This window comes from Pelophylax lessonae (genome assembly GCF_965119305.1).
Source record: "Pelophylax lessonae genome assembly, chromosome: 4".
NCBI classification, from domain to species: Eukaryota; Metazoa; Chordata; class Amphibia; order Anura; family Ranidae; genus Pelophylax; species Pelophylax lessonae.
The window spans coordinates 93800687-93825095 of record NC_138771.1 but is presented as its reverse complement, the minus strand read 5'-3'; the positions used below and the strand labels follow the sequence as shown (position 1 = coordinate 93825095).

The following is a 24409-nucleotide window of genomic DNA, read 5'->3' as shown; positions in this document are numbered from 1 at the left end:
GCTCGTTGTACATATTGAACATCACTTATTTGTGGACTTTTTCTCACTTTAGATGTTTGTTTGCATATGATTATCTATTTGCATGTATATATGAACTGAAGTGCCGCACTTTTTTACTGACACTTGACTTACCTATCTACAGTCAGGCTCTGTATATGGTACTAGACAGCCTAGCAAACCCATGTCATTGATAAACTGAAAATATTGTCATAGCTGCCTTCTGTGAGCAAAGCAATGCTGTTTCTGATAATTATAATTGTCATGAAGACCCCCTTCACCTTACACTCTTGCAACACTTTCTCTTAAATCAGCCTGAGATTTGTTATCAGGTCCAGTGCAAAAAGCAAACAATGTTAATATTGTGGAGTTGATTTATTAAAGGCCTAGTGACCGCTTACTTAGCAAAATGAATATGATTGGAGATGGATTATGGCTATGATTAGTAAGTAGGATGAAGCTTAGTAAATAGGAGGAATCTTTGTTTACATTGAAAACCCAATAACATGCCAGTGTTAAGATACCAAGTGCTGGTATCCTGTAAAACAGCCATGACCAGGTATGTATGGATCTGCACACAGATCACCAGATTCAACACTTAATGAAAGTATTGGGATGTATTTAAGGAAACAGTCCACATTACAAGCACAGCAATAAATACAAACATCTAATACACCAAAAAATATAAAGGCCATTGAACCTACATAATGTGAATCGAATCAATGGAAGTGAATAAAACAAATGGCACTTTTCCACTGCAAGTACCGGCTAGTACCGGCTCGGCTCTACCCGGCCCTGCTTGGCCCGGTTTGCTTTTCCACTGCGGTACCGCATGGTATAGTGTCGGAACGGTTCGGTACGGTACGGTATAGGTTTGCTTTTCCACTAAAGTAGTACTAAAGTTAAGTGGGTGGGATAACAACGGGGTGGGTGTGATTCTCTGACCAATCAGTGGCTAGTAGTGACTGCATGCAAAGGATTGTGGGATATGGTACCAGTTTGGTACCTGTTGGAACCATAATCGAGTAGGTACTGTTTTTTCAGAGCCGTACCGTACCGTACCGTTCGGTTCCATGCAGTGGAAAAGCAAACCTATACCATACCGTACCGAACCGTTCCGACCCTATACCATGCGGTACCGCAGTGGAAAAGCACAAAAGCGTGCCGAGCCGGTACGGTTCTATGCAGTGGAAAAGCGCCATAAGTAAACCTACCTAAACTAACTAAAATAACCCAAATTATGTACAGATGGCAGGATAAATAGTATGGGAGCAGGAACGGAAATAAGATCACATTTTATAAGGAGCAGAGCACACAGGGAGCACAGACAAAACACTGAGGTATTATAGAACAGTAGAGGAGGGACTAAATATCCCCCCCAGCAGTCAGCATTGGGTGAAGACTAATTGCTGGGATCTGCTGGCTGCTGATAGACACCAGGACTACCGCCTTTGGGTCCGGAAACCACAATGCCACCAGCAAATGATCTGGTTCCTGACAGCTAGGGAAATTGAAAAACAAGATTTTGTTTGCACATTATTAAATAATTGAAGTGAACACAGCTTCCCCATATCTGTCAAGCTAAATCAACATTGTAAAGTCTGTACTTAGTTTGTAAATCACCTTTTTAGATGTGAAGTCCAAGTGTCATGCCATGCTGTGTGTTTGTACAAAAATGTGTTGTTGATATACAGTATTACAGATCATTTGTAATTGTATTTTGTACTAGGAAAAGGGCCATTGTATTGTTAGATCAAAGGATACACTTAAATGATAGCACTGAGATTAGCTTTATTATTAAAGTTTAGTGGTTTGGTCTAGGGTGAAGATTAGGTGTTGGGGTTAGAATCTAGCTTGAGGACTAGGGTTAGACCAAGGTTTAGAGTACAGGCTGGGTTGAAAAGTTATAAATTAGAGCTAATGGATAGGTTGAAGTAAACATTTAGGAGTTAGGAGTAGGGTTGAGCGAACACGGACTGTATTGTTCGGGATCGTACCGGACTTTTGGGTGTTCGGTACCCGGACACGGACCCGAACATTTTACTGTATGTTTGGGATACAGTCCGTTGTTCGGTAATTTATTTCATGTTTTGGCGCAGTTTTAATGGCGCGGTTTCAACAGCTGCAGGGCAGCCAATCAACAAGCGTTTAACTAGTGTGCCCTTAGAAGCCATCACAGGCATGCCTACTAATGGCATGGCTGTGATTGGCCAGTGCAGCATGTGACCCAGCCTCTATATAAGCTGGAGTCACGTAGCGCCACACGTCACTCTAACTACTGTAGGGAGAGGTTCCTGATGCTGCTGAGGGAGAGATAGGAGATTATTGTAGGGGCAGGCTGGAGATTGCTTTCAGGGAAAGAATAGGAAGAATCTTCTTTAATCAGACAGCGATCTACATTGATTTTATTGTGTGGGGGTGCAGTGCACGATCTTTTTGCCCTGACCTGAGCCCAGTGAGGAGGAGGGAGGAAAAAAAAACTTTTATCAGTCTGTTAGGTTGGCGGCGCGCGGCGTGCAGCGGTCATGTAATGCAAGCTCAGTGCATATGTGTCTGCTTAATCTGGATTTAATAATTTTCAGTTTTTAGGGAAAAATCATTATTTTTCAGTTTTTCATTCAAATGGGTTTTTATTCAATAGCGGAATAGAACAACAACAGTATCCAACCTGTTAGGTGGGCGGCTTGCGGCGTGTAGCGGCCATGTAATGCAAGCTCAGTGCATATGTGTCTGCTTAAGCTGGATTTTGAAAAAAAAAACAAAACGTTTTTTCCGTCATATTTTACTGTTTCATACAGCGTTTAGACACTGCTGTTCTAATCTGCTACTCAAAAATCACCAATTTAAAGGGACATATTTTTCATTTTTTCCTTTATATGTTACTGTGAGATAAAGCCTTTAGACACTGCTGTGTTCTAATCTGCTCTTCAAAAATCACCAATTAAAGGGAAAAATAAAAAAATTTCATTCATACGTTAGATACACCCTTTGGATACTGTTGTTTTATTCCGCTATTCAATAAACACCTATTTAGGGAAAAATATTAAATTGCGGCCTAGTCTGCATATGTTACTGTGAGATACACCCGTTGGATACTGTTGTTATGGATACTATTGTTCCAGTCCGCTTTACAATAAAAACCCATTTAGGGAAAAAAAATTAAATTGCGGCCTAGTTTGCATATGTTACTGTGAGATACACCCGTTGTATACTGTTGTTCTATTCCGCTATTCAATAAACACCCATTTAGGGAAAAAAAATTAAATCGCGGCCAAGTCTGCATATGTTACTGTGAGATACACCCGTTGGATACTGTTGTTCTATTCCGCTTTTCAATAAAAACCCATTTAGGGAAAAATAAATATTGCGGCCTTGTCTGCATATGTTACTGTGAGATACACCCGTTGTATACTGTTGTTCTATTCCGCTATTCAATATACACCCATTTAGGGAAAAGAAATTAAATTGCGGCCTAGTCTGCATATGTTACTGTGAGATACACCCGTTGTATACTGTTGTTCTATTCCGCTTTTCAATAAAAAACCCATTTATGGAAAAAAATTTAATTGCGGCCTAGTCTGCAAATGTTACTGTGAGATACACCCGTTGTATACTGTTGTTCTATTCCGCTATTCAATAAACACCCATTTAGGGAAAAAATATTAAATTGCGGCCTAGTCTGTATCTGTGCGTGTGAGATACACCCTTTTAGATATTGTTGTTCTATCCTGCTATTCAATAAACACCCTTTTAGGGGAAGAAAGATAATAAATTGCGGCATAGTCTGTATCTGTACGTGTGAGATACACCCTTTTAGATACTGTTGTTCTATTCTGCTATTCAATAAACACCCATTTAGGGGAAAATTAATAATTTTGCAGCGTTTGCTGATTATGTTACTGTGAGATACACCCTTTAAATTTGTTTGGCGCATCAGCTTCCACCACGGAGGATTGCAAGGCTCTTCAGTTTGCCTCCTGTTGCTAACTCTACCTACTCCGCTTCCTCATCCTCTACCCCCTCCGCATCCGGAGCAGTGATCATTTTCAAGGCTTTCAGGGCAGTCATTCACAAGTGGCTCCGGTGGGTTCCTGCACCCAAAAATGCCAGGTACACAATTGTCCAGCAAGGGCACAGTTCTGGAGGATGACGAGGTGGAGGATGAGGAGGAGGAGATGGAGGAGGAGGAACCATGTTCACAGCAGGGTGGCACCCAGATAACAGATACCAACAGATACTACACTTGATCTTAGCCAAAGGATCGAGAAGCGATGCTGGTGGCATTCCCACCTGACAACGGGGGCAGGTGTAGGCTCTGAGGAAGAGGCTAGGCCTCGAAACGCATTAGCCTTCAAGAATCTAAGGGACTACACATCCTCGGATACCTTTACTGAGGACTGCGTTCCTTTTGTGACATGCTTTTAACAAGAACTCGTTTGTGAGTATTTTTAATCCTATTTTTTATATAAACCATCTAAATGATAATGCACTAGGCCGGTGCGCCCCTGTGTTTGTTTGTTGTTACAGCGGGGGCACAGTGGATGCACAAGGCGAAGGCAGAGGAGGAGGTCACCAACGCAGCCAGGGCACCGCCAGCACCTCAGAAGGCAGGGTTAGCATGTATGAAATGTGGAAAAGCTTTGTCGGCACGCCACAACAACCAGGACCACCAGCTGTTTTTTTTTTTTAAGCCCGTGGGGGTGTGTGAACACACTCAGACTATACATAAAGAAGTGCACACCAAAAAAGTGAAACACAAAAAGTGCACAGGGTGTACACATGGTGCCTGACCCTGATCCCCCTGGGCGCAAGGCTCCTGACAGGGACTGGGGTACTTACATTGGCTAACCTGGCCGAAACCAGGCAGCCCCATTCTTTAGGATGTCTGCTGAAACAGACCACCCCAAGTACTAGGTGGGGCTCTCCCGAAGAGAGACCCCATGAGAGAGGGCAAACCAAGCCAGAAGGCCATACCCACCTCCTCCCAAGACTTTCAGGGACAGGCCCAAGGACCTACACCTTACTAATCACGCTGTGCAAAATAAAGTGTACCGCCACAATAAAAAACACAAAACGTGAGACACACAACACATAAAAGTGGGGAAAGGGATGGTGGAGGAGTGCAAGGTTAGTGCCACGTTGCAATACAGGGTCACATACACCACAGGCTTTTCAGAATCCTGGTCCCTGGCAAGACCAGTGCAGCCCCGTCCCTACCAGATGGCCTCAGAACTTAGACAGCTTTGGGAGAGCCTGGCCCACAACCAGGGACACAAACCTTTTCCTAGGCCAGACTCAACCCAGAAGGGGAAAAAAAAAACCCTGCCGCCATCACCGTTCCTTGCCATATACCATATACCATATACAGTTCCTTACCGTTCCTTACGTACTATACACGTACTGAATGACGGGTCTGCCCCCTTCAACTTCTGGGTCTCCAAATTGGGCACATGGCCTGAGCTTGCCCTTTACGCCTTGGAGGTGCTGGTCTGCCCTGTAGCCAGTGTATTATCTGAACATGTATTTAGCACGGCTGGGGGCATTATCACAGACAAGCACAGCCGCCTGTCCAGAGCCAATGTGGACAAGCTCAGGTTCATTAAAATTAACCAGGCATGAATCCCACAGGACTTGTCAGTACCTTGTGCAGAAAAGACATGTATACCGGCCTTACCCAGCCATTGTTATATTTTTGATCTTTCTCACTCTTTTGGGGTGTACCCTAATTTAAAAAGAAATTTAAAATTAAAAACAAAAACCAGTGTTGACTACCTCGTCCTCCTCCACCACTGCTTCCACCTACACCGCAACATCCACTGCCACCTCAAACTTCTACTCCATATGGACCTTGCCCTCTTAGATCAAGATGATTCTTTTTATTTTTATGTTTTTTATGTTATTTTAAGTTATTTCCCTGTCCACATTTGTTTGCAGAGCACTTGCCATGCTCTTAAGAAGATTCTGCTGCCATTTGCAGCCCTCTAGCCCTTTCCATGTTTTTTTAGAGCCATTTTAGTGCTCAAAAGTTCTGGTCAACATTGACTTCAATGGGGTTCGGGAGCGGGGTAAAGTTCAGGTTAAGTTCGGGGTCACGAACCCGCACTTTTTTTCACTTTGGGCCGAACCCGCCAAACCCGGACATCCAGGTGTTCGCTCAACTCTAGTTAGGAGTAGTGTAATTTAGTTAGTATTAGGTTTAGGTGTATAAATACTGTGCATTAGCACATCTTACCAGCTATTGCCATCACTGACAAACACATAAACTCATAATTTACTGGTGCCCAGTTATTTTAGAAATTCATGACTGTAAACTCCAATGCCAAAAACAACCACTTCAATTTTTAGAAGCCCAAAAATATTAATGCCATATATATTTTGGATTGTCAGAATTAGTAGCACTGATATTCAAAATCTGAAGCAGAATGAGAGTCAATAAATTAAAAAGGGCATGTATCTTAGTTCAAACTCAGACAAGCCTGAAACAGCAGGTTGGAATTAATGGCTCGGGTAAATTAGTCTGCATCTGACCTGTAAACTAGTGGCTCTAGGACCTGATTGAAGTGTATGGGAGGAAGTGAATGTTGAAAATAGACATGTGCAATTTGTTTCGGTCCAAATACAAATTCAAACAAATTTTTGGTTATTCAGAGATTCGGATGTATCTGAATCTCCAAATGAAATAGTGACGAAGATTCAAATTTATCCAAATCTCTGATTGAAATAAGACCGAATAGTAACAAATTTCATTGAAATCCTTAAAAAAATGTTTGTTTATTTGTTTTCTAACAAATTCCAACTTTTCAGAAAAATTTGAATTTGGAGCAGTCGAAAAACAATTGACCGATTCAAATTCTGTTTAAAGAAATAGCTGGCTGTTAGGCAGTGGGCTGAGAAGCCAGATGTCTGCGTCCTTAACAACCATGAGTCATCATCTGTCAGTGGGCTTCCCCACCAACAGATGAATGTAAAGAAAAGATTGCCGGCAATTGCTCGGCAATAGAAAAATGTTAAAAAATACGGCATAGGATCCCCCCCAGTCCATACCAGGCCCTTTGGGTCTGGTACAGATTTTAAGGGGAACCACATGGGGGGGCTTATTGAAATCTGGGAGCCCCCTTTAACAAGGGTGCCCCAGATCCCACCCCTCCATGTGAATGGGTATCGGGTACATCGTACCCCTACCCATTCACCAAAAAAGTGTAAAAAAGTAAGAACCCAGGAAATAGTTTTTGACAAGTCCTTTACTTGCTGTAAATTCATTGTCAATCATGATGACCGCTGGACCCGAAAAAAATTAAAAATGAAAAAATGCTCCGCTTCCTGGGAGGCCTCCCACCATCTGCCCACTCTGCGTTTTGACAGTTCCTCATATAGGCAAGGGGTGGAGCCACCCAGTTAGTCACTCAGGGGTACCACCCCCTTCTGACATCACATGGTATCACATGACGTCAGAAGGGGGCGGTGCCACTAGGTGATGCACCCGGATGGCCCCGACCATTGCCTATATAAGAACTGTCAAAGTGCAGAATGGGAAGACGGCAGGACACCACCCAGGAGGCAGAGCGTTTTTATTTTTTTATATTTTTCGGGACCAGCCAGCGTCGTGATTGACGATGGATTTACATCGAGAAACACTATTTTTTGAATTTTTAAAAGTTTCTTGTGGTTATTACTTTTTGACACTTTTGTGGTGAATGGGTAGGGGTACGATGTACCCTATACTGATTCACATGGGGGGGCAGGATCTTTGGGATGGGGGTGGACACGTGGCCTGGTATGGTTCTGGAGGGGGGCTGCTTGCTCGTCCCCCCCCCCCCTTTCCTGACCTGCTGGGCTGCATGTCCTGATAAGAGTCTGGTATGGATTTTGGGGGGACCTCATGGCGTTTTTTTTTTTGAGGTTCCCCTAAAATCCATACCAGACCCTAGGGGCCTGATATGAACTGGGGAGGAAATCCCACGCAATTTTTTTCTTTCTTTATTTTTTTTAAATAGCCAGGTGTCGACAATTGTAACAAGGAGTCAATTTAAATGTGATTTGACTCTCTCTTTTTTTTTTTTGAAATTTTATTTTTGCTGCAGCATGTGTTATGCTACAGATGCTCCACTTTGCAGACAGACTAATGGGACCCCCTAGGCACTATATTTTATGTTTTTTTTTATTTTTTTTTGTTTAACCTAAAGTGGGGTTCCACTTTTTTTTGGAGTTGTGATAAAAATGAGATATGTACAGTAGATACTTTCTTTTTTAAAAATGTCCTAATATGCTTCACTTCCACTTATTCGATGGAGAGCTTTTTGGTTTCTTCAAGTCCATCTCACATTACCTTACAAAATTTGTAATGTTTTGTGCATTATTTTGAGTCCCAATAGATTAGATCAGTTAAAGTTGTTAAATGAATTTCAACTGAAAGAGATTTCTTAATGTTGAAGATTTTTTTCATATAGCATAATTATACAGCATATGTTCCAGTCAGAGCACCTGTCCAAAATTGTCCACATTTGCTCCATCCATGTCTTTTCTTTATATGTTTCAGAGCCTATGCTCATGTTAGAAGTACTTCATCTGTATGTGGGCTAAAAAATTAAAGCCAGCTGATTACATAAAGCAAAAGTTTGGGCTCTGCCCCCCCCCGCCACCCCACCACCACCACCTGGGGCACCAAAATAAATGTAACAAACTGCCTATAGAAGTGCTTTGAATTCTCTTTATATCTTTACTGCTAGGTAGCTAATGATAGAACATACTAAACATACTAGCTATTGGAGATTGTTCTACTGATACTGTTACTAGTTAGGTCCTATAAAGACTATAATTATAGTTTGAATTTCTATATTATAGAAACAAAGATATGCCTGACCATTACATCAAAAGTGTCAACAAAATATCAGATGATCCACACTATTGGGTGTGAAAAACATTGTTCCTGACTGTATTCTTAAGTTAATAGGTGGATTCACTGAAACTTTTCTTAATGCCACGTTATAGTTTAAAGATCACTTGTAGTTTTCATTTGATTTTAAATAGGAATTGGCCTGTATATGGACTGCAATATCATTGTGTGGAGCTTTATAAATTGTCATTTGCGAAATTGCTTTACCTACAGAAATTATATCTTCTTTTTTACACCACAATATAATTTTGTAACCTCCAACTAAGAGTACTCCTTCAACAGAGTACTTATTTTCAATATGTTTCATTCTATAGATAGATATATAGTAAAAAAAAAAAAATAACTTTTAAAAAAAGTTTTATAAATTCCCTCCACACCTACACGGTGCAGTACTGCCAGATATGTTGTCTCCTTTTCTCCCAGGCACTCTGCTATAAGTTGATTGTAGCCCAATAAAATAGTTTTACTTTGAAAGAAAGGAAAAGAGGATATGTCTCTTTCTAAGTGATTGCTCTATGTGCATTCAATATAATTCTTGAAAGGAATTTCTTTTAGTTTTATATTTCAAGCCTATAAAGAAACACTTCAAATGGAGGGACTGTGGTGTGTGATAGCTGCAGGGAGAACTGGTCACATCCAAGAAAGCTGTCAACTCTGCTGGTAATGGCGAGTCACTTGTGTTCCTGCAGGTCTCTGTAAGTTACCACTACTGTGAGTCGAGATAGCCAAATAAAACTCCCATGGTTAAAACTGCTAGTGCTGAAAATATGAAATGCAGCCAGCATGTTAAAGGAAATGTATTATAGTCAGCACTCAATTGTTGCAGAAGCATGGCATTGTAGGGTATATTAGGTTTGATTTATACTGTTAGAGTTTGGAAGCTTTTCCTTCAATGTTACAGTGAGTTTTATATGAGAGTTACCAGGCCTCAGACTGTTTGAAAAAGAATTGTATGTCTGCAAATTCAGCAGTGGCACATAAAAACAAAATTTATTAAATTGCTGTTTAAGGTCTGGGTAGCTGGTAAATAGCACTGTCAGAACTTGGTATTTTTCACTCTGCACAATTCACCTAGGTACAGTTGTATGATAACAGTTTGAATATACCACATTCATTTTTTAAAATTACATTTACATTACTTTAACATCTAACCCAAGGCAGATTTAAAAAAAAAAAAAAAACAGTTTATTTATGTATTAAAAAAACTTATTTTCACATACAACTATTTTAAGTGCCTGAATTTATCTTGGTAACAGCCTCTGGAATCCACTTTGCAGCATGCAGACTGGGAAATGGTTGAAAGCACCAGGAGCTAATCAGGCTGTGCTGCATGCAGATGTACTGACAGGGAACATGCTGACAGGAGGAGAATGCAATGGTAACAAAGAGATTAACTACAGCTGCTCTTTTAGGGCTCCACCATGTGCTTGGACTTGCATTATTCTGCACAAATCAACACAGACTCGCTGCTAGGGCAGATAGAAAACAACTGTTTTCTTTGTGCCCTTTTCATACCACAATGCTGTATTGTGGGGGTTTGCAGTGTGTTGCAATAAAAAGGAAAACATGATACTATTTCTACAACGTACCTGACCTTACCTCATGTCACCATTTATGAATATAGGAAATATCATTTGGGACATTTAAAAAAAAAAGTAAAAAAAAAGATAACACAAGGCACTGCCCCCTACTGCATGCACACAATGGACACCAGTCCGCACACTAATATGGCTCATGTGAGCTGACGGTGTAAACAAGCCCTTACTGTCCAATCTCGGGTTGAGGATAGGCAATATAAATGAGCCAGTGGTTTTGGTCCAGCCCCCTGTTCAGTCAAACGTGACATTCCCACTGTCAGTGGTTCCTAAGGGACAAACAGGCGCTGGCACCAGCTGCATCTCCACCTATCCCCCCTCCCCCCAGCCACCATTAATGCCCTGCTTCCAAAAAAAAAAAAACAAATAAAAAACAGCACATACCCCTCTAAAGGTACCCCGAAATTTATAGCAGAATGCCATGTATTTTGGTGGACCTTTGGAGGGGTCCACAAGCCATATGTTTTTTTATTTGAAGTCAGAAGGAAAATGTATTTGCCTGCAATTTAAAACCATTTTCCTTTGTAAATGTCTGTTAAAAAAAAAAAAAAAACTGCTTCTGGGTGTCAGAACGTTTGAACAATTAATGAAGTTAGCAAAATCTATAGTTTAATCGGTTTATATATGACAGTGCCTCAAGTATGAAAATAAGGTAAATATAATTACATTGGCTAATTAAGTATTCCCTGAAATTTGGGCTTTTTGCAGATACTCTTAAGCCCAATAAATTTGTGTGATAGTTTGGGCTATGAATATAAAAAATTAAAATTAAAATTTATTTTACAATATTTTGCTAAAAATCACTGATAGCAGTAGGATTAATAGTATGAAATAGACACATAATTTATATTTCACAATGAAATTCCTTAACTTATATGGCTATATATATATATATGTATATATATATACCGGGGAACTAGATGGAGTTGCCTAATTCAGCCACCACCTGTAGATATCATAACCAAATATCACTAAACCTAGCAAACAATTAAAGCGCAACTCCACTTTTGTTGAGAAAAAAACATCCCCCTATGGGTGATCTATTTACATTACAAGGATTTTAACAAACTTCGTGGCAGATTCCTACCTTTTGTTATTCTGAAGAAATCACTGTTTGTTCCATTGGTTTCATAATTATCAATCAGCTGTGCACCTGCAGGGTACTAATGAGTAGGGATGATCGAATGGTTCGGGTCGACCATCGGTTTGACCCGAACAATGGCTGTTCGAAATTCGGCCGAATTCCGAACTTTTTGTGGTAAGAGTTTGGAAATCGGCCACCAGAACCGCCCAAAATGCAATGGGACAGGAACTGGGCTTTAAAAGCCCGTGATTGGCCCAGAAACATTAGTAAAAGCAGATTGGAGTGACTAGGGGGTCCAGAGGCCAATTAGGAGTGAATACGCCCCCCAGTATATAACATAGCCCCGCCAAATCTCTAGCACTGTAATAGAGAGGCTGTGCAATAGAGTGGAAGCATTTCTGTTACTCCTGCTGCTCCAGTGTCATTTTGCAATTATTAGTGTGAGGAAAGGGATATGCAGTGTAGTTAGGGTACTATATACCATTATAGTTAGATTCAATAATCTAGTTTCTGTAGGGAAAGTTTTGGTGTCAGGGTGACTGTAGTGTAGTTTAGAGTGAACTGACTCTGCTATGCCAGGGTGAACAAACTCTTCCATGTCAGGGTGACCGTAATGTAGATATATATATATATATATATATATATATATATATATTTATATATATATGGAATAAAAAAAACACAATTTTGAAGCCCTAAAACCCAAAAAAAAAGTCCTTAAAAATTGTCGTTTTTGATAGAGAGACAATTATTGAAAACATTTTTGAAAAAAAAATGAGATTTCTTTGGATTTAGTGGCTGGGGGGTCTAAAAAGTGTACCTGTGATTCCATATATATATACACACATATATTTATATATATATATATATATATATATATATATATATATATATATATATATATATATATATATATATCAAAAACGACAATTTTTAAGAACTTTTTTTTGTGTGATTAATAGTCCCTTGGGCATGACCCAGAACCCTTTTTAGGAGCATTTATTGGGTTTTAGGGCTTCAAAATTGTGTTTTTTGATTTTATATATATATATATATATATATATATATATATATATATATATACATATATATATATATATATATATATATATATATATATACACACACACACATATATATATATATATATATATATATATATATATATATATATATACCCCTATACAGAAGTTCAGATGTCATGCCTGCCTCCAAAGATGCCCAAAAAACGCCCAATAAATGCCTGAAACAAAAACGTCCAGGTGTGAAAGGAGCGGAACCCCATCACTGCGCTACTGAAATTCTAAGAAAAATTATCTTTCTTTTAATGGTTCTCGACATGCTACAGAGCTGAAGCTTCACAGGTACACTTTTTAGACCCCCCAGACACTAAATCCAAAGAAATCTCATTTTTTTTTTCAATATTTTTTTCAATAATTGGCTCTCTATCAAAAACGACAATTTTTTAGAACTTTTTTTGTGTGATTAATAGTCCCTGGGGCATGACCCAGAACCCTAGGCACTTTCTAGGGGCATTTATTAGGTTTTAGGGCTTCAAATTTGTGTTTTTTGATTCCAGAAGTTCGGGTCCCATTGATTTCAATGGGGTTCTGGAATCCGAACCGAACTTTTGGGAAGTTTGGGTGTTCTGGTCGAACCAAACTTTTCAAAAGTTCGATCATCCCTACTAATGAGGAAAGCTGCTGGGTCTGCGTTCCTTTACATGTGTTCCTATTGGTTGTATCTCACCAAAAAATACATTTTTGTTCCAGGTGATGCCAGAAATCTGACTTGTTTCTTAGTGCAGACATTTGGGAAAATTGGTGAGCAAGTCACACAAGCAGGAAATTATGTTTCTGGGTGGTGGTCAGTACACATTCTGTTCATAAAATAACTCCAGGTAGCCATATTGCTACCTTTTCTCTGACTGTGGCATCATAAAGTTATCCACTTTGGCTCTGCTAAATAGCTGACCTAACTTTTAAAAACAGGTGTCTTATGACTATGTGCATCTTGAAGTAATATAAAGGACATACACGTGTAAAAGTATTGAGAGAGGTAGGCAGGTTAATGACTGATTGCACTATCTTATACACCTCCCATAGATTAGGCCTTCTGCAGTGTTTACAGTCCTCATACATGGCATTGGACAGACAGTTAAAACTTACAGTAACAACTTCATATTTGCTTTTATTTCAGGACTCATTATTTTTCAAACAAAAAATAAGAATAACAGGCCAATGAAATTAAACAGCTCAGAGCAAGAAGCATGGTGGATGAAAGGAAGGTTACTGATAGTACTCAAATAGTATACTCCAACACAAAAATAGAGAACATGGTGCACCTCTAGTTTTACCCTCTACAACATCTATGCAAAAATTACATCAATATATAAACGTTGTTTCCTGCCATCGCTGCCACTTCCCTATGCAATGTAGGGCCACCAAATGTTTCATTTTACTATGTCCATGGGTGAATAAACAGTACATAAATAAATAAAAAAAACACACAAAAAAAAAACCTTGCGCAAGTGAATGCATTTGGCCAGACTGATAAATTTCCATTATATATCAATTACGTGTGGATATGAGTCAGATGATCCAGTGTCACTTGTGAGGACATATTGTAGATTTCAATCAAGCTATTAATAGCCAATGGACGTTGGAAGTAAATAGCCAAGGCCGACACCTGGCCCTTAATAGTACCCAACGCCAAGTGCTGCTCAACCCCTTTCTGTAAAAAAAGCCAAAACCCTAGCTACAGAACAAGCGAGGGTGTAGTTGCAGCGATTCACACCATGGAATGTACGATTTCCACGTATGATGATAGATCTTCCTGGAAGTCGACTTCCTGGCCTTCAAAAGATTCAGAATCACAGAGTCAGAGAGACCTCTATCCTTTAACACCTTGTATAGCAGGATGGAAGATCGGTCCTTGAGATAGTAGATCTTCTCGCAGAGAAAGATGCCATGGCGGATCCGCAACCAGTTTCACCAGCTCTGTGTACCAAGACCGTCGAAGGCCAGTCTGGTGCCACTAGAATGACTGGAATGCCTTCCATCGCCACCCGGCGAAGAAACCACAGCAGGAGTACAAGCAGAGGAAAGGCATAAATCAGCCGATACTGGCTCCAGGGAGCCACCAGAGTGTGTGTGGCGTTGGCCAGAGGATCCCGAGACCTGGCCACAAACCACTGAACTTTCCTGTTGAGGCAGGATGCAAACAGATCCACGTCCTGGGTCCCCCCACCTGACACACAGGAGATGAAACACCTCCGGATGAAGGGACCATTCCCCTTGATCCAACACCTGACGACTCAGGTAATCCGCCTGCCAATTCTCCACACCCGGAATGTGGACTGCAGAAAGAGCCGGAACATTGGCTTCCGCCCAACTGAGAATCTCAGCCACCTCTTTGGCCGCCAGAGCACTCTTGGTGCCCCCTTGATGATTGATGTAAGCCACGGCCGTGGCATTGTCCGAGTGAATTTGAACTGGAGAGCCACGTAGCTGACTTGTCCAGGAAAGCAGGCAGAGCTTGATCGCTCTCAGCTCCAGAACATTGATCGGCAAGGAAGACTCCTCCGACGCCCAAATCCCCTGGGCACAGAGCTTCCCCAGCACTCCATCCCAAACTGACAGGCTGGAGTCCGTGGTGACAACCATCCAAAACACCAGCAGGAAGGACTTGCCCTGGCACAGGACAGGAGACTGGAGCCACCAAGAAAGAGCCGCCTTTGTAAGATGGCTCAAGCGAATCTTCTGGTCCAATAACCAAGGATCTCTGTTCCATTTCACCAGAATCTCCTTTTGCAAAGGTCTCGAGTGAGACTGAGCAAATGGGACTGCTTCAAAGGTCAAAACCATCAGACCCAGGGCCCACACGCAAGCCCGCAAGTAGGACTGATCCGTCTCCATCAGCAACCTGACTGCTTTTTGCAGCTTCTGAAGTTTGTCCAGGGGGAAAAAGACCCTCGCCAGAGCAGAGTCGAGAGTCAGCCCCAGATAAGTGACCCATGCTGATGGCGTCAGAGCAGATTTTTTTTAATTGATCGTCCACCCAAATTCCTGAAGGGTCTGAATTGTGAAAGAGACGTTGCCCAGGAGATCTGAGTGGGAGACTGCTCGCAACAGGAGATCGTCCAGATATCCCACAATCGAGATACCTCGCTGATGTAACAAGGCCAGCACTGGGGCCAGAACCTTGGTAAATACTCTGGGAGCGGAGGCGAGACCAAAGGATAACGCCACAAATTGAAAGTGCTCCTCTGCCACCGCAAAGCGGAGGAATCGCTGATGTCCCTCGAAAATGGGGATGTGGAGATATGCATCTTTGAGATGGATGGAGGCCAGAAAATCCCCCTGATTCAAGGATGCCACCACTGACCGATTGGACTCCATTCAAAACTTCTGCACCCCCACAAAGCGGTTCAGAGCCTTGAGGTCCAGAATCGGGCACACTTTGCCCTCTTTTCTGGGCACCGTGAACAGGTTTGAATATAAACCTTGAGAGTGTTACTGCAGAGGCACCGGCACAATCACCCCTTGAGCCAGGAGATCTTGCACAGCCTCTCGCAGAACCTTCAAACGCTCTTGAGACAGGTGAAGATTTGACTGAAAAAAACCTGTCCCCCAGCCAGGACAAGAATTTCATCTTGTACCCGAAACAAATCAGTTTGCGAACCCAAATGTCCTGAATGAAGGAAGTCCAGGGCTCCCGAAAGAAGCGCAGGCGCCCCCCCACCCCTGAACTGGGTGAGGGCACCCCTTCATGCTGAAGAGGACATGTCAGCAGCACCTGACTGACCGGCCTTTGGCTTGCCCCAATTCTTTTTAGCCACTCAGAAGCTCTTAACGGCTTACCTTTTTCTTGCACCCCGGCGACACAAAAAAAAAGCTTGTGAGCAGAAAAATAAGGACACCACTTAGTACAGGGAATCTTACCCTTGGAGGATTGAGGAAGAAGAGTACTCTTCCCGCCAATCAAGCCCTTAATCAACTCAATGAGTCGCCAAACAAACTGACCTCCCAGAAAGGGGAGGTCAGCTAGGGCCTTCCTAGACTTTTGAGGGTAATGTCTGAACTTTGAATTTTAGAGTAGGTTAACCACTTGAAACATCCCCCCCCCCCCACTCATGACCAGGCCATTTTTTGTTATACGGCACTGCATTATTTTAAAAACTGCCCAAAACAGGTGTGCCAAGCTCTAGGCATCCTAGTCAACAAGACTTGAGGCTGTAATTGGTGCCAAAGGTACTTCAACAAAGTATTAAGCAAATAAAGCAATAAATTTGCAAAGATTTTAAACAAACTTCTTTAACGTTTTCATTATGGGGTATTGTTTTTAGAATTTTGAGGAAAATAATGAATTTAATCCAATTGGAAAAAAGGCTGCACCATAACAAAATGTAGAAAAAGTGAAGCACTGTAAATACTTTCCGGATGCACTGTATTTTTGGTGAACAAATTCCCAATAAGCATATATTAAATGGTTTGTTCAAAAGTTATGGTGTCTACAAATCATGGTATTTTTTTTTTATACTAGTAATGGTGGCAATCACAACTTACAGTGGGACTGCGATATTGTGGCGGCCTATCAGACACTAACTGACACAGTGTTCTGCTTTTACTAAGGGAAATGATGGACTTTATTCCTTGCTTTGAAAGGACACAAAATCTATCAGTTTTCCACTGCCAGAACAGAGCTCTGTCTTGTTTACATAGGCAGAGCTCCGTTCTGTGTCTCACTCTCTACTTGACGATTGGAGTAAGCACAGCAAAAGTGACCAACTGGTGGCGAGCACGCGTCCGCTAGGCTATAATGCAGAATCCCATATATATATATATATATATATATATATATATATATATATATATATATATACGTGATTCTGCAAAGAACGGTACCTTGTACCAGTTTACCTGCTATAGGGCGATCCTTAAGTTGTCAAACACATAGCATATCAAGTGATTCTTTAGAATAATCTATTTATTTTTTGTGTAAAAGTACCTGAAATGTATGATCATTTTGCTTGCTTCTGACACCCAAGTACACTTAGCCTAACCTAAAGAATTATGAAAGAAATGTAGTAAATAATGAAAGTTGTCATCATTTGATTATTTATTTCTCCAATATTGTTTTTATTGTGATAAACTAGAAAAAAATGTTACACGACTATCATTAAATTTTTATTTTGATTCTAGATTGCTGATTCCAGTTACTCTCCTAACCCCTTCACCGTTCTACCAGTGAGATCTCTGCATAATGTCAGCCTTCATCTGCTTTTGTTTGACTTGGAACACGTTTTAGAACTTTTAATGTCTTCTCAAGCCAGTGGCTTAAAGTCAGCAAACTCTTTTCACAGCTATGAAGCACTGAAAGCAGCAAAAAGTTCCTCAGAAAAAAGACCACTAACTCTTAAAAGAAATAAAACTGCTGGGTCATTGTATCAGATGGATGGGCCAGTTCCAGACATTATTGTCAAGGAAATCATCACCCGACCTTTAGAAGAAATCGGTGGCATAAAAAGACATAAGAAATTCAAAAGTACAAAAAAGAACAAGGCCCAGATGTCTGGAAAAATAGATGTAAATATGGTTACTGATGCTGCAAAACTTCTACTTTCCTGCCTTTTGCCTTGGGGTATAGATAAGGAACTGGACAACTTTTGTGTTAAACACTTGGACATCCTAAAGCTGCAAGGATCTATCACTTTTGGACTCATATCAGATGTGGATCATTTATGTTTAATGCTGCCTGGATGGAATCAAATAAACAATGATACAACTGGAGATGTTTCACATAATCTATTGTCAAAGAAGGTGAATGAACTTTCAGCAAAATACTCCCTAGTGACACAAAAACAAAAAAACAAAAAAGATCAACTAGAGAACCACATCTCAGCCATGATAGGCTTGGATCCCCTTTTACATTTTCTCAAGAAGCTGTTATGTGTCAGTAAAATTCTTCGGATGGATGGCTCAAAATGTAATCAGTCCGGCAGGTAAAATATTATAAAAAAGTGAATTTGTATTTAGTAGTATGTGCTAAAATTTGGACTTTGCACATTTTTGTAAGTACATTTATTACTGGTACTTCTTTCCCAGGAGTGCTAAATGGTCTTGTAACTACCAGAGCACATCAACATTTCAAGAAAAGGGGTAGATAGTCATAAGAAGTCAATAAAGTTGATTTTCTTAATAGATAGAGAAACCCTAACATTCACTTAGCAAAATTAAGCTGTCTTAACTTTGAATTACCAGTCACATGCAGGGGGACTATAAAAAACACAGTGAACATTTTCCGCTTCTTTAGTAAGTCATCCCAATGGGACTTTGCCATTACAAAGAAATGAAGAGCTTGATGCATAAAGCTGCAGTATAATACCTTAAAGAGATTTATGTTTTTTTTTTCTAGAATCATACTTATCTAGGTGGATTCAGCATCGTTCTGATGCTGCATCTGTCCCCCGATGCCTCTAACACTGTTGATTGCTCGGTTCTCAGGACTCCCTGAGCAGAGACCTGCTGACTCACTGGAGCGTTGGGCTGTGGAGGGGGCAGGAGCAGCTGGCTCAGGCCCCCATTGGTTTGCTGAGAGGTGGAGCTGGGTGCTTTTCCAGGCATGTGGGTGGATTCTGACTCCATTGTCATGATCTTGCCTGGCTCTGTGATGTCAGCCGACAGCGGGCTTCAGCCCATTGTCTGCTGAAAATGTATCACAGGATGGCAGAACGAACCACACTCCTGTGATCCACAGGAGAAGTGCAGCCAAACGAGCTTTGACTGTACTTCTCCTTTAAGGGACACATTGCTATTATATGTGATGTTTACTTCTGAATGATCAAAGAAACATTCTAGCAATCAGTGGCGGCTGGTGTTCAAAATTTTTGGGGGGGCAAAAACAGAAAAATGTAATAGGCTCTGCTTTGTGGCAAAAAACGCTGTAAAAAATTGTGTGACTTTGAGGTCACAAAAGTGTGAAAGGGGCCTTCATTAATTAAGGTATAGTGTGCCCCCTTTCAATGCAGAGAGACCAGTGTGCCCCCTTTCAATGCAGAGAGACCAGCGTGCCCCCTTTCAATGCAGAGTGACCAGCGTGCCCCCTTTCAATGCAGAGTGACCAGCGTGCCCCCTTTCAATGCACAGCTACCAGCGCGCCCCCTTTCGATGCGCAGTGACCAGTGTGCCCCCTTTCTATAAACAGTAACCAGCGTGCCCCCTTTCAATGCACAGTGACCAGCATGCCCCCTTTCAATGCAGTGACCAGCGTACATGCCCCCTTCAATGCACAGTGACCAGCGTACATGCCCCCTTTCAATGCACAGTGACCAGCGTGCCCCCTTTCAATGCAGTGACCAGCGTACATGCCCCCTTCAATGCAGTGACCAGCGTACATGCCCCCTTCAATGCAGTGACCAGCATACATACCCCCTTTAATGCAGTGACCAGTGTACATGCCCCCTTTCAATGCAGTGACCAGCGTACATGCCCCCTTTCAATGCAGTGACCAACGTACATGCCCCCTTCAATGCAGTGACCAACGTACATGCCCCCTTCAATGCAGTGACCAGCGTAAATGCCCCCTTCAATGCAGGGACCAGCGTACATGCCCCTTTCAATGCAGAGACCTGCGTACATGCCCCCTTCAATGCAGTGACCAGCATACATTCCCCCAATGCAGTGACCAGCATACATTCCCCCAATGCAGTGACCAGCATACATTCCCCCAATGCAGTGACCAGCATACATGCCCCAATGCAGTGACCAGCATACATTCCCCCAATGCAGTGACCAGCATACATGCCCCCGATGCAGTGACCAGCATACATTCCCCCATTGCAGTGACCAGCATACATGCCCCCAATGCAGTGACCAGCATACATGCTCCCAATGCAGTGACCAGCATACATGCCCCCAATGCAGTGACCAGCATACATGACCCCAATGCAGTGACCAGCATACAAGCATACATTCCCCCAATGCAGTGACCAGCATACATGCCCCCGATGCAGAGATCAGCGTGCGTGCCCCTTCAATGCAGTGACCAGCATACCATCCCCCCAATGCAGAGATCAGCGTGCATGCCCCTTACTTACCTGGAGCAGCAGCGGTGGCCAGGTGGCTTCTCATCAGTCTCTCGGCCTCGGCTTCTCCTTGGTCCCGGCGGCACGTCTCCTCCAGTCCTCCGGCTCCCACCTCCTCCTCGGCCAATGTCATGGGGTTTGCCTTGCGGCCAATCAGAAAGCGCGTATCGGACGCGCTTCCTGATTGGCCAGGAGGAGGATCGGTGTGACAATAGCGAATTTTCATTCGCTATTGTCACACAATGGGTGGGCTCGGGACGCACTGCTCTGCGCCCCAGCTCCACCCTTTGCATCGCCCTATTAGAGCCTCTGGCTCTAATCAGGTGATGCAAAAAAAAAAAAAAGCCCCATTGAACTCAATGTGTCCGGCGCCCCTGCATGCAAATTAGGGGGCCGGACGTATGGATGGGGGGGCAGCGCCCTCAGTACACCGGCTGCCGTAGGAATTATTTATACCTGGAAAGTTGTATGTGTTATTGTAGCTTAAAATAGTCCTGTGCATTTTTGCTATGTAGCATTTTTTACAAAACAAAACCAAATGGTGAAGCCCAAGTACAAAATTTCCTTTCAGTCTAGATGCATTATTAAATGTTCTTCATTTATTCTTGTAACAACTTTTTCATGGGTTAGTTGAATTAGATCAGGTGGTTCTTATACAAGCTTTCATGCATCTCTGCATCAACAAATGCATTAAGATAAACATTATGAACAGTACAGAATAAACCACTGCCTGAAATTTATTTTAGGTGGGTATCTACATAAGCATGATTATTTCGTATGATATTTTGCTGATTTTTGCATGCATTTGTATGCAAATAAAATTTGCGCAATTAATATATCAGGCCCAATAAAATGTGTATGGCCAACAAAAGATGGTAGATGTTGGAAGCCCAGCAATGTACTATTGAGGTTTTTGAGTTTTCTCCTAAGTGTTTGGGAACTCTGACTTATCCATTGATGTTATGAAGACACTAAACCTAAAGTGGTCTTAAATAATTTTTTTTAATAATAAATAATAAACATGTTATACTTACCTGCTATGCTGCTATGTGCAACGATAATGCACAGAGCGATCCCTTACCTCCTCTTTGGTGATCTCCTGTCAGAGCTGTCCACTCCTTCATCTTCCAAGTGCCCTCTTGGCAAACCTTGTGAGTGCTCGTGAGCCAGGCTGTGTGTGTCCATAGACGCATACAGCACCAGTAAGCCACACCTCTTTCTCCCTCCTCACAGTAGTGTGACTTACAACAGCAGGAGCCTATGGCTCCTGTTACCTCCTAAGCAGTGCTGCAGCTAGGGACAGTGCTGGATCAGTGAGAAGGGTCAGGCAAGTGCTTAGTCTTTACCTTAATGCAGGGAATTAATTTAAAAAAAAATAGGTTCCCCCTTTAAAAGATAATACACTTTTCAGTTTTGTTTTGTTTTTGTTTTTTAAATGTGGGACTTCCTTTTACTTTCACTTTCAGGGATAACAGAAAACAGGACTAATAAAGACTATGAATATCCCTAATGATGGCAGAGACAGCAATAAAAACCTGACAGGGACTCTAACCACACTCAACTTTGCCTTTAATTATGCTTTAACCCCACCATTACCCAATCACTTCACATAACTCATAAAAGCATTGCAACTATGAAACTTAATGTATGACTAAAGGCAAAACGTTTTTTTTTTTGTTTTGGATAGAGTGCAGAGGTAATAGACCCCCTTTCAGCTTTTATCGCTGTCTGTGCCATCCGTTAGGGAGATTCACCCTCTCTGTTTGTCCTGTTTACCATTATCATTGAAAATGAAAGTAAAAACAAATCCCAAATTTTAGGTTGCCCCCATAAAAGTAACAGAGAGGAAATCTTCCAATGAGGACACTGGTTTTGGTGACCTGGGACTCCTCAAGGAATTCCTTTAATTTGCAGGGATTTCTTCTCACTTCCTGTTTTGGCTATGGGACAGGAAATTAAGGGAAATCTCCACAATGGGACACCGATGGAAAAAAAAAATCTGTAACCCTCCCTTACTTTATCCAAAATAAACTGTTTTGCCTATAGTTCTATTTTGAAGCTAGACACTTGACAAATGTAAAACACAACTGTGGCCATTCACAGTATGTGTTCATAAATATATATATTTTTTTTTTTCACATAGAACTAGTAAAAGTATGTGAATCTGTCATTATATCAGCCTTCTGTATTCTTCTGTGCAAATGTAGAGTGCACTCACTGGGAGAGAGAGGACAGAGCTCTGAGCATGTCAGGACACTTTTGCTTTGCACAGGCATGCCCACAGAAGGTGAGAGCATGCAGATGATCTTATTATTGTAGTGTAGGTCTTTAATTGTCCTAGAGTGGGGTGAGTCCAAAATCAGGCATTATTAGTTAACTTTTGTAGGAAAAGAATTAGCCGCACATCCAGGGATTCCAATAGGTTTCAAATACCTTTATTTCCAAAAGTTGCAAATGATGACACCAAAGACACCAGCATGAAGTCTCGTAGACGCGTTTCACACATACATCTTGTGCTTAATCATACTTTAGTGTGGCCTTGAATGAGGTCAAAGACCTGACTGTGCATTTTGGCAGTGCTGCCTGAATCCCAAGTCTCGCCAAGCATATTCATATTTTTCCAGGTAAAAGTAGATATTTACAGAGTGTATTTTAGCTGCGCATACTTTATAGATGTTTGATGGATCTCATCCTTAACACCCCATCAAAATCCCAACACATAGCCAAACACCTAAATCTAGCCCTCAATAAATCATCTGTACCCTTACATTTAATATAATCATGTAACCCCCTAGACCAGTGATGGCGAACCTTGGCACCCCAGATGTTTTGGAACTATGTTTCCCATGATGCTCATGCACTCTGCAGTGTAATTGAGCATCATGGGAAATGTAGTTCCAAAACATCTGGGGCGCCAGGATTTGCCATCACTGCCCTAACCATAACCCTTACACTTAACCTTATTATTCTAATCTTTCACTCTGACACTAATCTAAACTAACCAATAACCTAATATCTGAATTAAAAATAATGGGATCCGCACTTAGGATAAAAGCTACAAAATCAAGGTTGGCTGCAGCCCACTTCAAAAATACAGCCCTAAAAAGGTTGCATCAAATGTATGTGCAAAAAAGAGGAAGTGATTGGCGCTGCCAGATGTAAGGTATTTAACAGATGTGTAGAGTGGATTCTTTGATAGTGGGTAGTTGATATCTAATAGGATATATAGAATTGACAATTCTATATATCCTATTAGATATCAACTACCCACTATCAAAGAATCCACTCTATAGATCTGTTAGATACCTTACATCTGGCAGCACCAATCACTTCCTCTTTTTTGCACAACCTAATATCTGAGACCAATTTTACCCTTACAAAAAGCATGCTTACCTTATTTGCATCAAGCTTTTTTATTGGAATCTTAGGATTTAAAATGTAAAGGATGCTGGCCATACACTTCACCATGTAACATCATCATACAAGGTGCAAAAATGTCTACATGTCAGGGAAGGTCAGGCACACAGTGATGGGTAATATAGACTTTAGTTGATTACAGAGGTTCAGTCTTGTAACTGGATCCAAGGACCTAGAGTTTCCTCCAAGCTCATATGCTCATATCTGTATATGGTCTTACAGCATGGAAAAGATGGAGGCTTTGCGTGGCAAATGGAGAAGTTCTGAACATTTTACTTCATCATTTCCTGCATTTACTACAGAAATACTACATGGTGAGTTTGCCAATTGACCGAAAT

The 24409-nt window shown here is 41.5% G+C and overlaps 1 protein-coding gene across 3 annotated transcripts in view; it reads left to right on the top strand.

The window, feature by feature from the left end:
- Positions 1–24409, top strand: part of WDR72 (WD repeat domain 72) — a 456172-nt gene that overhangs the window by 245092 nt on the left and 186671 nt on the right. For all 3 annotated transcript variants that reach the window (XM_082255122.1, XM_082255123.1, XM_082255121.1), the window contains exons 15-16: positions 17773–18572; positions 24294–24385. In XM_082255122.1, coding sequence (XP_082111248.1) covers positions 17773–18572; positions 24294–24385 — 892 coding nt within the window. The remainder of the gene's footprint in view (positions 1–17772; positions 18573–24293; positions 24386–24409) is intronic.